The following is a 17,063-nucleotide window of genomic DNA, read 5'->3' as shown; positions in this document are numbered from 1 at the left end:
TACCCTCATGTGTCTTTGTAATTAGGTCAGTTTGTGAGTTAAGTTGTGTCTCACTTTGTTTTGTTTAAGCTTCTGTAAATTCCTTTTTGTAGAGTTATATTTAGTTGACCTCTTTTATGGGCCTGCTAAGTATGTTTTTGAATTTTGTTAATTTTGGACTTTTTGAGGGTTAAAATAAAGAAAACCCTTTTTGAAGATACTTTTTTGCCTGTGTCCTCTTTCCTTTGGCTGCTTGGTCCCTCACAAAGAACATTAAAAGCTCTTCTTTGGATGTTGGCTGACTTCTGTTCTCTGTCAAGGTGATCCCACACTGCTTCAATAATGTCGAGGTCCGGGCTCTGGAGGAATAAGGAAATATTTTGTTCTATCCCTGTCAAACTGTCATCATTGGCATTTTTCATAAATTCAGCAAAGAAATGTTTTTTAACCGTAAATTGATGGCACACTGTCATATCTTCATTAATAGTACCGTTCCTGACTTGAATACAACTAGCTTTTCTGCTTTACCACAACCAGTTATGCCTGAGGTGGATCTGAATCCTCCGTTGGACACAGTACAACGGTCTTTGTCCGCCTCTAGTGTGCACATAAATTTGTCTTTAGGCAGAAACATACTGATAAGAGCTGGATCCCCCCTCGTAAGGAGGTCACTGGCTCAATTGAGCTGTGCAGAGCTGCTGGAATCCGTGTCATTATGATCACTGGTTAGTGTCATGGAGAGCTTTTTTATTATACCATTCTTATAATCAGAAAATCGGATCTTTCTGTTCTGCTAATACACAATCATACAAAGTTGTTTTTATTCTCCGGAAACTGTCCTTTTTACAAGGTTTCCACTCATTTTCTCCTTCTCCATGTGTCAGGTGACAACAAGGGAACTGCTATCGCTATCTGCCGTCGCATTGGCATCTTCGGCGAGGACGAGGATGTCTCCGGCAGGGCCTACACCGGACGTGAGTTTGATGATCTGCCTCTCCACGAGCAGTCCGAGGCTGTGCGCAGGGCTTGCTGCTTTGCCCGTGTGGAGCCGTCCCACAAGTCCAAGATCGTTGAGTTCCTCCAGGGTTTTGATGACATCACTGCCATGGTAAGAGCCCAGCAGTGCAGGATGCAAACTAAACCTGTTACCGACACAGAGGTTGTGTTAAAGTGTTGTCTGGTGGTTGGTTTGTCTAATGCATACTTCATCTCCTCCAACCGCAGACTGGTGATGGTGTGAACGATGCCCCTGCCCTGAAGAAGGCCGAGATCGGCATCGCCATGGGCTCTGGCACTGCCGTTGCCAAGTCTGCCTCTGAGATGGTCCTGGCTGACGACAACTTCTCTTCCATTGTGGCTGCTGTTGAGGAGGGCAGAGCTATCTACAACAACATGAAGCAGTTCATCCGCTACCTCATCTCCTCCAACGTCGGTGAGGTCGTCTGGTGAGTGACCTGTTTGACACACACTCTGTACAGCTACACATCTTTCTTTTTGTCTCTGGCTTAACTTCAGCTGTCCCATTACCCTCCCTCAGTATCTTCCTTACCGCTGCTCTGGGTCTGCCCGAAGCTCTGATCCCTGTCCAGCTGCTCTGGGTCAACTTGGTGACTGATGGTCTGCCCGCCACTGCTCTGGGCTTCAACCCACCTGATCTGGACATCATGGGCAAACCCCCACGCTCCCCCAAGGAGCCTCTGATCTCTGGCTGGCTGTTCTTCAGATACATGGCTATTGGTGGTAAGTGGAACTGTGTGAGTTTGGATGGATTTTGATTGAAAGTAGGTACAACAGTTGTCTACACTGACACGATCCACCTACACTAACAGGATATGTCGGTGCTGCCACTGTTGCTGGCGCTGCCTGGTGGTTCATCTATGACCCCACTGGCCCCGGGGTCACCTACTATCAGCTGGTGAGTGTTTTTCTCTGTTTCCTGTTGCTTTCCACTAAACACAGATGTAGACATTTACTGATTTTACTTCCTATCCGTGCAGTCACACTTCATGCAGTGCCACGATGAGAACGAGGACTTTGAAGGCCTGGAATGTGAAATCTTTGAGGCTGCTCCTCCCATGACCATGGCCCTGTCTGTACTGGTCACCATTGAGATGTGCAATGCTCTTAACAGGTACTTCTTTGAATGTGATAGAGGAGGATGTAGCTTGTAAAAAAAGAGGTTTCTTCATGCAACAGATATATTCTGCTCTCACATCTCTTCTTCTTCTTCCTCTTCAAGCTTGTCTGAGAATCAGTCTCTGGTGCGCATGCCCCCATGGAGCAACTTCTGGCTGCTCTCTGCCATGACCCTGTCCATGTCCCTGCACTTCATGATCATCTATGTTGACCCTCTCCCTGTGAGTCAGAAGTTCAGTTTGAAAATCTTTTTTGTTTTAGAAGCTCTAGTTTATGTGGATTTCCTCCGTGGGGTTCAGCTTCATCTGACTTCCATTCTTTTCCTCTCAAGATGATCTTCAAGTTGACCCATCTGTCAGTGGAGCAGTGGCTGGTGGTCCTGAAACTTTCCTTCCCCGTCATTGCCATTGATGAGGTGCTGAAGTTCTTCGCCCGCAACTATGTTGAAGGTAAGCAGCACTTTTATAAATCCACAAGAACAAAAATAAACAGAGATCTGTCCCAGTTCCTAAGATAACAGATAATAGTTTTACTTAATCATTCATGCATTACTACCATCATCTTTTCAGACTATTTATTAATATTTTAACTTATTAAAATTAACCTAGCCTTTATCTAATTTCATTTTAATTCAATCAGGTTTGATTCTGTGTTTTTAATCTGCCTGTTTTCACTTCTCTCCATTCATCATTAACTCACGTAACCCGTTTGTTTTTGTCCATTTCCAGCTTAAATTCAGCCAACCCATCACCATTAACCTGTAACTAAACCAAGGTATTCCAAGGCTCACACTGCAGTGTGTAGCGCTGTGTAGAGACTGTTTGTCTGTTTGTGTATTTGTTGCTATTTCAATGTGTTCAAGCTGTTATCACTGTGACCTCCGGGGTCTCCTCACTACTCATTCATTGAAAATCAAATTGAAAAACATTGGGTATCATGACTTCTGTATGGGGAGACCCTCGAGTGTGTTGATCTGAGGTTTCTGTTTATTGGTTTTTGTTTTTTTCTTCGTGAGATCACCGTGAGCAGGTGAGTAGATCACTTTGTATCTCACCAAGGTTACCTTTTATAATCATTATATAAACATTAAACAAATGTTTTTTCTTAGCACTTTATGATATAGCTGTAAGCAGATAAAAGGTCTGTGTGAGTATTAATTGTTCCCTTTGTCAACAGATTTTACTCTTAATCTCTTTTACTGTTAGCATTATGTGTAGTTTTTTCCTCTAGAGCTGCAATAAACTCCAAAATAATTTATTACATGTTTATATGAAGCTTATAAATAATAACAGTGACTTTTTCATAAAGTAAGCCCCACATTTAAAATGCTCTCCCTTGTAAATAAAGGCTTAAATTGTCTTAAACTTCTTAAACTAGCTTATATTTCTGAAAGAAAGTCATACTGTGAAACTGTTCTTTGTTCTCCTTATGAAGACAAATCGGGGATGTAGCTTTTTTTATGTTTAAACCCTCAAACTCTGGAACCTACCTTCAAATATGAAGTCTAACAATAATTTCAAGCAGTTCTTAAAATACACCTTTTTAATGAGACATTTAGCTAATGTTTCCACTAAATAATAGATCGCTATACAGCCTACGAGTGAGCTCAGCCACATTTAGTGGTCTGGTAAATAAAGAGCATGTGCATTTTGTCTTTGTCAGTATCATGTTGGCCTCCTACTTCTGTCGTGTCAAAGTTTGTTTGTTTTCATATTTCTGTTTATATTCAACAGGATTTTGTGCAGAATTTAATTTTATGTATTGCTTACGGATAAAGTGCTTAAGAAATTTAAGAAAACACAACTATTTTACAAATCTGTAAAGTTTTTACATTTCTTTGGGGGGTTTAACCAAGTTCATGTTCTAATTTGAGCCAACACACCAGACCTGACTGAGAAGTCAAAAGCTAAGTGAGGGTAACTGTGGTTCAGGGGGTTGGGAAGCGCTTCTGTAACCGGAAGATCGCCAGTTCGATCCCTGGGCTCTCTGTCCTGGTTGTTGTGTCCTTGGGCAAGACACTTTACCCTACCGGTGTTGGCCAGAGGGGCCGATGGCGCGATATGGCAGCCTCGCTTCTGTCAGCCTGTCCCAGGGCAGCTGTGGCTACAACCGTAGCTGCCTCCACCAGTGTGTGAATGTGAGAGTGAATGAATAGTGGCATTGTAAAGCGCTTTGGGTGCCTTGAAAAGCGTTATATAAATCCATTATTATTAAACACTGAAGCTAATTTTCTGTTCAGCAATGTAAAAAAATAACTGTACTGGCAAAAAAGTAAGTAAAGTCCTCAGTAAGTAACTGGCATTTGAAGTAATAATGTGCTTTATTATTTTGTAAAACAGTAAATTTATAAATACACGAATGACAATATTTCTTTTTTAGCATCAAAAATATCATTTTGATTAAAGGGCTTGTGTATAAAGGCTGATTAACCAGACCAGAAATATTAAAAAATATTTTAGTAAACTAACAAAACTGTTAATTTAGGGCAGCTGACCACCCTTACCTTGGTGGTCTTATAAATTTTTAAGCACTGTGTATTTGTGTGTCTGTGTGCGCGCGCGCAGGTGTCTGTTTATATGTATGTATTTCTGATGCATTGCTTGTATTTTGTAGTTTTAATATGTTTTTATGCTTGTGAAGTCCTTTGATCCTCTGCATGCCATATTGAGCTGTACACAAACTGAATTTTGTGAAGCCCTGTCACTTTAAGTTTGAGAGACGCTATCAAAGTGTCATTCTTCTTATCACACGAGAAATCACGTAGTTTTCCTTTGTTTACCAAATCACGTGTCTCTGGTCTCTGCAGCAGGTACAGAAGTTAAATAGAGATGTAGAAGAAGAGGATCTTCAGGGCTGAAGAGAAAGAAGCGGAGGAGAGAGAAAGATCACAGCCAGAGAGGGGAGCCATAAAGAAGAAAAAGACTGAAAAAAGAAAACCTTATGGAAAAAAAACAAACAATAAAATTTGTTTAAAATCTGCAATAAAAATAGTCTCTGTATAAGGAAGGAGATTGAATTAAAATGAGGGGAAGTATCCTGATTAACCAGATAAAGCAGTAATATTTATGATTTTATTCTAAGAAGTAAAGTATGTATTAAAGGTGATTATTTTTTTTGTTAACCTTGGATATTCTCAGCTGTTGTGTTTTTGCGTCCTCTGTCCATTTTCATATGACTGACTTTCCAGCTCATTACTTTGATTCTAGTCTTCGTTGCTCGTGTCTTGTGCAGCCTCCCTGCTTTAGCTGGGCTCTGTACAGTGTGGTGTAGGGTTGTTTAAAATGACTTCATATGGGCAGACAAACCACTTGCTTTCAGCCGCCAGCGCTCTCTATGACCATGCGGTCAGCGGACTCAGTTGGAGGTCTCGTGACATAAAATGGGCATGTCTACTCAGTCACAACACTTTTGGTCTTATATATTGTTTACTTGATAAGCTGCAATAAAGTGATGATTAAAAACTTGTGAATTTATTGTGGAGCATGTTTTTATTGGGAGTACATTTAGATGACCTCCTCTGGAAATGCCACGAGGATGAGTGATTACAGTGTTCAACATCCATACATATTAAATGTGAGTCAAACCATTTAAATTTTATAGCAACTATTTTGGTTTTTTTAGCCCATGACGGGTTTTTTTTGTTTTTCGCTTCTGCTGTTTAAGCGTGGCTCAGCGACAGTCATCAGTCTTTGGTTTGCACAGCGAATTCCAGAAACCCCCGGATCCATTAGATGAGGGTCCTGAACGGTATGTCGACGTCCTTCATCTGCTTTTCATAGTCTTCATCAAACAGCTTTGATTGCTCAGCTGTGAAATGGTTTTTCCAGTCACCCACTTCACCTGCATATGAAAAGGAAGACAATTTTGTTAAGTTGGAAAATTTATGCTAAAGCCTCTATCAATGTTTTTGTTTTTTTTGTTTTTTTGCACAAATGAATAACTGACTGGTGCTTAAAAAATGTTTTCCAAAACAGTCATATGTAATGCCCACACAGTGTCTCATTTACCGCTAATACATTTATTAAATTATAACATGTAACATACAACATGCGTGTAAACACTGTTCACATTTTGTATCACTGTGGATTTTAAATCAAAAACTGCAAAGTGCAGAATTCCAGCTTGAACTGCTCCGGATGTTTTTCAGCCATTTTTATATGTAGTCATTAGATGATTGATTGACAAGCAGTTTCTTGAGGCCATGAAATTTCAGAACTTATCAAACAATCCTTTTATTTAAAATCATGTACGTTTGTTAAACTCATTTTAAGCCTGTGAAAATATGAGGTTATCTGTATGACTAGCTGTAATGTTTAGCCCCATACTTTTTTAAAAACCTGGACGTCTGCATTTCAGTTACATCTTGACTGTTTGAGTTAAGATCCACTGTGATGTGTACAGAGGTAAAACTCCCAAAACTGTATCTTTGTTTATAGATGTAATTATATTGTGCTGATTAAATACTTAATGACTGGTTTGTTAAAAGTGAGGGGGAAAAACTGACCATATAATTGTTGCAGAAGCCCAGGCTAACGATGCCTCGTTTGAACTAAAAATCCTCCAAAACTTTAAATCGACTCTAGTTAATATCTGCCAACAGACTTATTCATTTGAGTGTTAAGTTGTTGTAATGTATAAATAAAATAGAAGCGAGAGCTCAAAATCCAGGGACCTCTAGGGGGTGCCCCTGCACTGAAGGACAGGTAGCAGAGCAGTAATTGCTGCCTTTGAGGAGCTCAGACTGTTCACAAGTTGATTTAACCATGTGACATTATTACATGAAGATATTTGTGTGTCTGAGACAAATATAGGTGTTCATGACATTTTAACTGCCCTACGTAAGGCACTCACTGGCGACTGAGATTGACTTTCCTGCATATCTTTAATTTAATAGTGCACCTTTTCTCATGAAAGGAGAGATGGACTTGTCAAACACCACAGATGGAACGCAGGAGTAGTTGGCCATCGGGTTCTCCTTCATGTTTTTAAAGGAGGTGAGCTCCACGATTTGGCTGACGACCTCATCGGAGACCGACAAGTCCAGGTACTTCATGATGCGCTCCACTTCACGCCGAGGATTCTGGGAAAATAAATGTGACAGAGTATGTGCGGAGACTATTAATTTTTAAAATTCATTACAGATGTTCAAACAGATAAAACAAGAGGGGGTGTCACCACATTATGACTGAAAACAGCAAATACCTGAAGGTAACGGAAAAAGTAAAATCATAAGAAGTGATAAACAAAACACTGCAAACCGGTGAGGAGAGATTACATAACGGAAATCAAATTGGGAGAAGCTGTTAAATGGGAGTTCTTCCTCCTCACTGTGGACAACTGCTCACAGCAGATCATTGCCCTGTTGGGTTTCTCTCTCAAACACTTCAGGGTATTTAGCTTACAATATAAAGTATGCTGATATTTATGAATTGACTGGTCATGTGAAAAAGGATGTTTATCACGGGATTCTGTGCAGTCCTGTGAAAAACTAAGTACACCTGTACTGCTTCAGTTGGTAGAAGCAAGCTAATTAAATGCGCTTGATTAACTGATCTTCAGGAAGTGTGAGCACCTCTATAAAAGGTTTGCAAATACAGCATATCAACAGAAAACACCTCATACCAACTGTTAAGTAATCTACAGTTAAATGTGAAGCCATCTGTCCAATAGGTAAAGTTTCACTGAAATTAGATCATGCAAAAGGACAATGGCCACAAGCACAGCAGCAAATCTACCACAAAAGGGCTGGGAAAGAAAAGAATAAAGGTAAGCAATGGCCCGATCAAAGTCCACACCTCAAACTAACTGAAACCTGGGTTTAAATAAAGGTCTGCAAACATCAATGAACTAAAGCAACGCTGTAAGAAGGGTCCAAAAGTCTTCCATAACGATGTGAGAGACCGATAAGGTCATACAGAAAACCTTCACTTCAGGTTATTGATGCTAAAGGTGCTTCTACAAGCAACTGAATCACTGGGTGTTTTCCACAGGACTGTGCAGTCCAACTTTCTCTGTCGTGCAACTAATACATATATACAGTTCTTTGAACAATATCTCAAAGTATTTTTTTAATTTATATTGAATGTCTTTTAAGAGTATGGTACATTTGTTTTTAAATCTTCAGAAATAGGAGATTTGCCGGTAGTCACATTGTTTACAAAAAAATCTGCTCTTTCTTTTCAGCTGTATGTCAGACAGTTGGCATTACTTTTCTTTTTTTTCCTTTATACATGAAGCTGGTCTAAATCTGCGTCTATAACAAGGCTTCCTAATCATTCAATCTCAGCTTTACATATGAAATCAAAGGAATGCGCTGCGTTTATTACGTTTGCTTTGAAGAAGGTTGCGCAACATGCTTTGGTTATAATCCACGTGTTCTCCTCACCTCTTTCATGTCCTCGTAGAAGAGGTACAGAATATTCCTCTTTTCTCGCTCCAGCCAGTAACCTTTCACATGATCATACCAGGAGCCCCATGACACTGTAGAAGCAGAGCAAAGGCCATTCATTCAAGCAGCTTTGATGAAAACATTTCTCCTACTCCAGTCCAGGTTTATGCTGAGTGTATGTTTATATTTACGGCTATCGTAAAGCCTCATTAACAGCTTAACATCAACATTTATGACAGTAGGTATTTTAGTAACTGTCGGCTGATAAGAGACTGATAAACTTGACCACCTTTAATGACTTTACAGCTGTGTAACTGCAGAGCTGATGAATTATTGCAAAGTGATGAATTATGATTACATAATTCATCATTTCTTTATTTTATACTAGGAAAATTAAAAGTACGTACAGTGACTTATTGACAGATGTGTCATTCTGACTAGCTTTAATATCAATATTTGGTATGACCACCTTTATTCTAGCTCAGCATTCAACACCATAATACCACAACAACTCATCTGTAAACTGGACAGACTGGGCCTCAGCACCTCCCTCTGCAACTGGCTGCTGGATTTCCTCAGCCAGAGGCCTCAAGCGGTGCGAGTGGGCAACAAGGTCTCAAACAGCATCACCCTGAGCACGGGGGCTCCACAAGGCTGTGTGCTCAGTCCTCTGCTCTTCACCCTGTTGACACATGACTGCACACCAACCTACAGCTCCAACCACCTTGTGAAGTTTGCGGACGACACAACGCTGGTGGGGCTCATCACCAAGGGCGATGAGACCCACTACAGGAAAGAGGTTGAGCTCCTGACCACGTGGTGCAGAGACAACAACCTCCTGCTAAATGTCAGTAAGACCAAGGAGATTATTGTCAACTTCCAGAGAGGCCACACCTGTCACCCCCCATTGACCATCGACGGCGCTGCGGTGGAGAGGGTGAGCAGCACCAAGTTCCTGGGGGTGCACATCAGTGAGGACCTCTCTTGGACCACCAACACAGCATCACTGGCCAAGAAAGCACAACAGCGCCTCTACTTCCTGCGCAAACTCAAGCGGGCAAGTGCTCCACCACCCATCCTGACTACATTCCACAGAGGAACTATTGAAAGTATCCTCTCCAGCTGCATCACTGTGTGGGGCGGTAGCTGTACTGACTATAACAGAAAAGCTCTACAACGCATTGTGAGAACAGCTGAGAGGATAGTTGGTGTACCACTCCCCTCCCTGCAAGACATTTACACCACTCGCCTCACCCGCAAAGCCATCACAATTGTCAACGATGCAACCCACCCCGCGCACTGTCTGTTCAGCCTCCTGCCCTCTGGAAAGAGATACAGAAGTCTCCGCTCCCGCACTACCAGGCTCACCAACAGCTTCATCCACCAGGCTGTGAGACTGCTGAACTCTCTTCCCTCCCGGCTCCCAGCCAGCAGAATCACCAGATTGGCAGAAGTATAGTAGACAGATTGGACTCTACCCCCCCCACCCACGCACACTCTCCAACAAGGAAACACTCTCTGAACCAAGAACTGAAAACATTCCTGACTTGTATTGCAATTGCACACACCTGCTGCTATATATATATTTTTTTAGTATTCTTTTAGCACTATTTATATTATTATATTACTATTTATTACCTTATTGTTAGGGCTGTTTTTGTTTTTGTTGTGCATCTGCACCTTATTGTTGTCAATGCCTACGCATGGGACAGTGTGAAACGTAATTTCAATTCCTTTGTATGGCAAGTACATTTGAAGAAATTGACAAATAAAAGTATTCTATTCTATTCTATTCTACAATACAGGCAGCTTAATTTCTTTCAGTAGTTTTCAAAGATACCGTACTTCTCTTGCTTTTTGAAGGACATTTAAAGATGTTGGCTTCCTTTTGTTTGGTTCTCTGACCTTCAGAAAACCTGAAGAACTATTGCTCAAGACCACTTAAAGTTAAAGGGCTCCTTGAAAGCAAAGCATAAAGAAATAAGGGTTGGGTCAAAAGTTTACACATCAGTACACATTTGCATGAACGGTACATGTTTTCAGTTCCTGGCAAACTGACAAGCCTCTGATTCTTATGAACAAGTTTCATGTTTGTGCCTTGAGCAGTCGAGCGCAACCAGTGAGCCAAGGTGGAATATGAGTTTATGCATGTAATGTTTGAACTTTGCCAGATTTTAGATCTGATTTTACCTGATGAACCTGCACACCCACTCCAATCCCTGGAGGTTATCAAAAGTAGCAAATCAGTCAAAGACTGACTGAACCAAAGTGCAGTCTGAGCTCCTCGGGAGGTCCTTCATATCAGCTGCTGTAAGCCCATTTAATGCACAGTACTAATAATATGAGTTTTCCAAAATGTTTGCATATTTTCATGTTAGTTACTGGGTGTTTTATTTATTCATAAATTATTAACTTTATTAGGAATTAATATTGTTTATGTCAGTGTTTATGGCATGTAAATGGCAATGTAATTTCCTGCAAACAAAGGATCTATCTTTGAATCTGATTAACTGACGGACCATTAAATTTGTTAAATAAATCAAGCCCAACGAAACCTATTATGTACATTTCCACCATATTGTGTTTTATGAAAGGCCACCTTTTTGTTCCCTAATCTTCACCAAACTGGCACAGATGCTTTAATATGTTCCAGTCAAATCAGCAGCAAAGCAGCCAAACTGGTTATATGTCACCAAGATTTTGATTTCTATCACAACTAAACACTCTCCTCTCAACAAGCTGAGAGGAGTCAGGTAATAATTCACTTTGCATTACCCAACCCAGTGACTTCATTTATAGGTAGTTAACATATATCCAATTGTTAATATAAAGACATTTCAAAAAGTTATCATTTAATGACCCTACAGCAACCATTTAAGTCTTTTTCTAAGGAAATCTTTTTTTTTCCCATTCTGGAATGAATGCATTGAAATTTAATAAAGTTGTGTGATTGGTTTCATACTTACTTACAAAGCAAACTATGTTCCTAACAAGGCACATATGGTGGGAAAAAAAGCACAAAAGAAATAGCAGTAAAGAAGCAGCTTTTTTATGGCTGTCATGATGAAGAAATATTCCATTTATTTATATATTTTTAAAAAAAGGTTACATTTTCATCCAGATCCTCCCAAGATATGCGCGCTACAGCCACTCAGGGTGCAACTAATCTTATCATGACCACTCAAGCATAAAAGGCAGTTACACAAGTTGTCATAGTTTCCATCCACCATCACATATTTTGTTCACAAAAGCCTCCAGGCAACCAAAGACGCTGCTTTGGTGGGTAAACATATAGGGCTATTGATGGCTTAGAATAGGTATGAGGACACAGAGGGAAATATACTTACGCTCTCCTTGCATAAACTTGTGGATGTAGCCACCAAAGGGCCCTGGCTCAGGCTGGCTCTGATTCATAAGATCAAAGTAGTAGTAGCTCACCAGGTTGTCTTTGGCATTGCGTGCCACGTAGATCGACTTCCCACATAATCAGGAGGAACACAAAAAGATATTCACAGTACAGAGAACATGTTATTTGATGAGATTGTGTCTAGCATGGCATTCGTAACCTCCCACCTCATTTATGTGCCGTATCATGAACCTTTTACCTTCAAGCTGCATGAGTTTTCTGTCTAGTAAGAAGCAATAAAATGAGGAATTTCTACTCTCACTGAAGTCTGATAGACAAGAAGTCTCACCTTGCATTTGTTTTCCCAGAATCCAGGAGGCACCAGCTGAAAAGGAAGATGCGTCTTGATAACTCTCGGGGGATCCATTTTTTCCAGAAGATCAAGACCTGAGACATAAATCCAGGGAATTGGACACAGGAAAAACTTAACATGTGTATTCCATGATTTCTCATATATTCCAACCAATGGAAACTGCTTATTAGCATTGTTGAATTTACTTTTTTTTTAACATGGTTAAAATAACATTAAACAGGAGAAAAAGTTGACACGGCCATTTAACTTAAGGCAAATTTCCCAAAAAATGTGACAGCAGTATTCATTTAATTCAATTCAATTTTACTTAGCACCAAACCAGAGCAACTGTTGTCGTGATTTCTACTAAAATGACCGAATGACTCAGCATATTGTGAACTAATAGGATTTCACCTTATTCTGAGGTATTTGCAAGATCATTTGTAGTAGCCTACTACAAGAGAATGATATCATCCAGCTATTTTGATGTAATGTCATTTAGCTCAGTGTTTTGTTATACAACCGTTTGCATTAACATGGAGCCTTCCAGGTATCTGTTCTTTGAATAACCAACCTGAATTAGAAGAAGTATATTTAAGTCCTGTTTTTACTTTTTCCCAGATGACTGAAAATGAATAAATACAATATAAAAATGTACCTGACAAAAATAACAAACACAGTAGGGGACCAAGTCTGGATAATCAAGGTAAGAACACCTGAAGTGATTAGAGACTGATGAAACATAGGCATGTTTTCTTGAGTCAACAGTCCAGGGGAGAGAAAGGGTGGGAGGGTAAAGTTCATTATTTTCTTTCTTGTATCTAATGGTTTGGATATAGTGGTAAGTCTAGCACCCCAGTACATTTAAGATTTCCTTAGACAGTAGTAACACTGACTGTTGTGCCAAAACCCTGCAGCAAAACACTACAGCTACTTTTTTAGCTGTCTGTGACTTATTGTTATAAACCTGCCTGTTAGTTCACCGTGACATGCTTGAAAGTTGGCTTCATTGTAAAAATTCAACTGGCTGGTATTAAAGTTTAGTCAAACACAAATATGGCTAATCTGTGTTGGAAAAGCACAGCTGCGTTCACTGAAATGACCCAACTACAGTAACTTTTGTTGATCGCCTACAGAACTCCAGTTCAAGTCTTTTCTTTGGAGGGATATGCTTATGGGTTGAGAACTCATTGACTCTGATTGGGGTGGGGAAAAAAACGATCCGTTACAGAAACATTCCTCCTTGACTTGTTTTTGTGAGTTCTGACATGCTACAACTACATGTTAAACCTGCTGAGTCACAGTAGAGAATAAAAACATAGATAAAACACACACCTGAAGGGATGGGAGGTGGGGAGAAGAGCTCTAGGAATGGATTGCGGATAGGTGTGGGGGCTCGTTTGCAGGCCTCAGCATCTCCATTGTGAAGGAGCAGGTCAACAATTTCCTGGGTCCATGTAGTCCCTATGAGACAGAGACATCAAACGGTGTACTGCTAAATCTCACCACATTGAGTAAAAACATTAACAACAGTCCAACAAACGTCTTTTTTGACACCAGCTACTTAGTAGTGCCACATTACAGCAGATTCCACAGTCTAACAAATTAGTCCAGAGACTGAAGGGCAGGAAAAGTAGCCTGTCTTTGTTGTTTGTTTGCTTAAATTATAACTCTCACACTTCATGAAGGCGTAATTACAGGATTAGTCTAGAGTTACTGGTGTTTTCCTTTATTGCCTGCTTGTTTAAGCAGTTACACACACACAATGTTTTGGTAGACTTAGTGGAAAAACTACTTAACAATCAAGTAATGGAGGAAGAAGAAAGCATTAACACCACAATGGAAAAATATTTCCTCACAAGTTAAAGTGCTGCATTAAAGAGAAAAGGGAAAGTGTGCTTCATTTTCTATGCTGTTTTGGCAGTGCAGTCCTGCATATTTTCATGTAACATCTGAATTTGCAACAGATAAGGAAAAAGCACAGTATTTTTCTCCATACCCGTGAGTGGAAGTGTAAAGTGTTAGAAATGTAAGAACGCAAATAAAGCTGCTTGAGATCAGTACTTTGTGTCTAACACTGTTTCTGAGTACCTGCTTTGGGGTAGGTGGCGATGAGGAGGTCCGATGGATCGGGACGAAAAGCCCAGATGCTGTCCCAGTTGTTGGCGATGTAGTTCATGAGAGGCACTCCTCTGACTGGGATGAGAGGGAAGCGTGTGATGGAGGAGCTGGCCTTATGAATAGCCTCGTAATAAGTCATTTCTTTCTCCTCTGACATTTTTTACACTGCCAAAAGCTGTCTCAAGGAAATCTAGAACAGAGAGCTAAAATCTGCCTCTTTTAAATTGAAGAGAAAAAAAAAACTTCAACAAACTCCCGAGGTCCTGCCTTCAGCTGTCTGTGTCAACCACTCACTGCTGATTTGCCAATGAGCCACATAAATCCCAGCTTCTAATTGTCAGTCCCACAGTCAGCGTGTTTACTTCCTTTTTAAACTGTCATTATCTCCTCCTTGCATGATCCCGGCCAACAGCAGCGCTGCCTTGTTTCCTCTTGATTTCTCGTGGTCTGCAGCGTAAGTCGCCTCCCAGATCTGAATGCGGGAGCAGGAGTCTCTCAGCGGCCTCTCAGAAACAATGAACTCCCAGCTGAAGTCTGAGTGCCTCAGTCACTTTAAAACATGTTTCTTTTTGCCCCTCTTTCTATCTTTGTAAGCTGGCTCCCTGAGTGCTTGTACCCAGGTTCTTATCAGTCTGCGATCACAGGAACTTGCACCAGCAGACCTACACTAAAGTGCCCTTATGTAACGTTCCTAGTTACGTATGAATTCCACTTTTCCTCACAATACTGTCTTGACTGCTTCCTCTGTAATCTGAGGAAGGAAAAAAGGAGGGTCGCGAAAAATCCTGCAACCCACAGAGAGGTGGACTTACATGTGGAGAGTACAAATGAAATGGATTTAAACTTCACAGTTAAATGTGTAACTCTGTGTAAAACACTCTGACCACTTGCGTTTCTTGGTCTTTTAACAGAGTTGTGTTCAATGATTCACACTTTTTAATCACAATTTTAAAAAACAACCAATTTTTAATCACAATCAGAAAATTAGTGGCCAATCTTTACAAAAGCACATTTGGACTTTGATCCTTCAAAGTAAACAAAATGTTGACCTAATTCCAGTAAAAGAGTGCATGGCAGGGGTCTCATTTCATATTGTATTGTCTTACAAGAAGAAAAATGTTCTTGTGTAGACACGCTGCTGGAGATTTATATGGACTTCATAGGTTATCTATTCAGCCAGATGAAAGTGTTTAGACTTTACATTCCAGGATTTTCAGAGTTAATATCCTGCCAGCGATAGAAACAATATTTTCACTATAAACAGGTTGAGCTGTCTCAGTGGAGTTCAAGAATGTTTTTATAAAAACTGTCTGGGAAAGTTGAGAAATTTACTACGCGTACTACGTACGGTGCGTACTATAAGTACGAGTGCGGAAGTGAGAGGCTTGTGAAATGGGACGGTCTAGCCTTCGTCGCGCTGTTCAGGTTGCCTAGCAACCATGATACTAACTGCGAGAAACGTTACAGAAATGAAGGAGAAAAAATGTTTTGTTGGTCATTCATTATTGTCATGACATCACTTTGATTAGTTGAGTATCTGAGGCTGAGACCACAGGACTGTAAAACATGATTGTTGGGCTTCATTTCTGTACCGAACAGTTATTTCAAGATTAGTTAGTAAATAACAATTAGCTAATGTTGTTCATGAGACTAAAATCATCTCACTGTGGTAATGTAAATATAATATGGCCAATATTATAGTATTGTCAGATTATTTTGATGCATATATATATATATATATATATATATATATATATATATATATATATATATATATATATATATATATATGGCTTTACAACCAAGTTAAGTACAGACATCACCAATGTCACACAACTTTGCTGACATGTGGCCAACAGTAATGTTTTAATGATCTTCGTTATTAAACATTCGCACATAAATAAGTGACGTCATATTCAGTACTTACTTTTGACAGTTCACTCTACTTCTGCCGTATTTTGCGGCAAAATTATCCACACTCACCGCCGCGCTATGAATTGTGGGATATATGGGACCACGAAGTGTGCACCGGACCACGCTTGATATTTGGAGAAATTGACGGCGCATTTGGAGTATGCATTTGAAGTACACTTCGGATTGGGACAGCCGTCGTCGCGTGGCGGTGACGTAATCACACTTAAAATGCGTACTTCAAGCGTGCAGACCCTGAATTGGGACACAGCCTTAGTGTGTGTTTTTGTTTCCCCTCCTATTGTGTGTAAATGGTTTGGCCAAATCATTATAAAAGCTACCCTCATGTGTCTTTGTAATTAGGTCAGTTTGTGAGTTAAGTTGTGTCTCACTTTGTTTTGGGTAAGCGTCTGTAAATTCCTTTTTGTAGAGTTATATTTAGTTGACCTCTTTTATGGGCCTGCTAAGTATGTATTTGAATTTTGTTAATTTTGGACTTTTTGAGGGTTAAAATAAAGAAAACCCTTTTTGAAGATACTTTTTTGCCTGTGTCCTCTTTCCTTTGGCTGCTTGGTCCCTCACAAAGAACATTAAAAGCTCTTCTTTGGATGTTGGCTGACTTCTGTTCTCTGTCAAGATGATCCCACACTGCTTCAATAATGTCGAGGTCCGGGCTCTGGAGGAATAAGGAAATATTTTGTTCTATCCCTGTCAAACTGTCATCATTGGCATTTTTTATAAATTCAGCAAATAAATGTTTTTTAACCTGTTACGGATTCAAATATTGGGGATGGATACAAGAGGAAAAACCAAAATAACAACACTGGTCC

At 40.1% G+C, this 17,063-nt stretch overlaps 2 protein-coding genes across 2 annotated transcripts; one reads left to right on the top strand and one right to left on the bottom strand.

Annotated features, from left to right (window-relative positions):
- The first annotated feature begins 629 nt into the window (after positions 1 to 629).
- LOC146703084 (sarcoplasmic/endoplasmic reticulum calcium ATPase 1-like) lies at positions 630 to 5,241 on the top strand. Its single transcript, XM_085466200.1, has 10 exons — positions 630 to 704; positions 864 to 1,087; positions 1,204 to 1,424; positions 1,517 to 1,719; positions 1,809 to 1,894; positions 1,977 to 2,110; positions 2,219 to 2,336; positions 2,447 to 2,564; positions 2,844 to 2,889; positions 4,922 to 5,241. The coding sequence occupies exons 1-9, from the start codon at positions 695 to 697 to the stop codon at positions 2,846 to 2,848; spliced, it is 1,119 nt and encodes a 372-aa protein (XP_085322326.1). The 5' UTR covers positions 630 to 694; the 3' UTR covers positions 2,849 to 2,889; positions 4,922 to 5,241.
- A 38-nt stretch (positions 5,242 to 5,279) lies between these two features.
- On the bottom strand, positions 5,280 to 15,055 carry LOC146703083 (sulfotransferase 1C1-like). Its single transcript, XM_085466201.1, has 7 exons — positions 14,293 to 15,055; positions 13,537 to 13,665; positions 12,199 to 12,296; positions 11,851 to 11,977; positions 8,501 to 8,595; positions 7,015 to 7,195; positions 5,280 to 5,955 (listed from the first exon to the last, which is right to left on the bottom strand). Exons 1-7 carry the CDS (start codon positions 14,477 to 14,479, stop codon positions 5,843 to 5,845), a joined length of 930 nt encoding a protein of 309 aa, XP_085322327.1. The 5' UTR covers positions 14,480 to 15,055; the 3' UTR covers positions 5,280 to 5,842.
- Between the last annotated feature and the right edge of the window lie 2,008 nt (positions 15,056 to 17,063).

The sequence above is a fragment of the Copadichromis virginalis genome, linkage group LG8 (genome assembly GCF_057382275.1).
Source record: "Copadichromis virginalis isolate Kocher_CV1m ecotype Utaka linkage group LG8, C_Virginalis_male_GT1.1, whole genome shotgun sequence".
Lineage (NCBI taxonomy): Eukaryota > Metazoa > Chordata > Actinopteri > Cichliformes > Cichlidae > Copadichromis > Copadichromis virginalis.
This window is presented reverse-complemented; position numbering and strand designations above follow the sequence as displayed.

Excerpts from the sequence above, each read along its gene's own strand:
- LOC146703084 (XM_085466200.1), top strand. Across the intron at positions 1,720-1,808 it reads CAGATACATGGCTATTGGTG|GATATGTCGGTGCTGCCACT; the intron begins GTAAGTGGAACT and ends CTACACTAACAG. Across the intron at positions 2,337-2,446 it reads TCTATGTTGACCCTCTCCCT|ATGATCTTCAAGTTGACCCA; the intron begins GTGAGTCAGAAG and ends TTTCCTCTCAAG.
- LOC146703083 (XM_085466201.1), bottom strand. The coding sequence starts at position 14,479 with ATGTCAGAGGAGAAAGAAATGACTTATTACGAGGCTATTCATAAGGCC. Across the intron at positions 11,978-12,198 it reads TCTGGGAAAACAAATGCAAG|TCGATCTACGTGGCACGCAA; the intron begins GTGAGACTTCTT and ends TTATGTGGGAAG. Across the intron at positions 8,596-11,850 it reads CAAGTTTATGCAAGGAGAGC|TGTCATGGGGCTCCTGGTAT; the intron begins GTAAGTATATTT and ends CTGCTTCTACAG.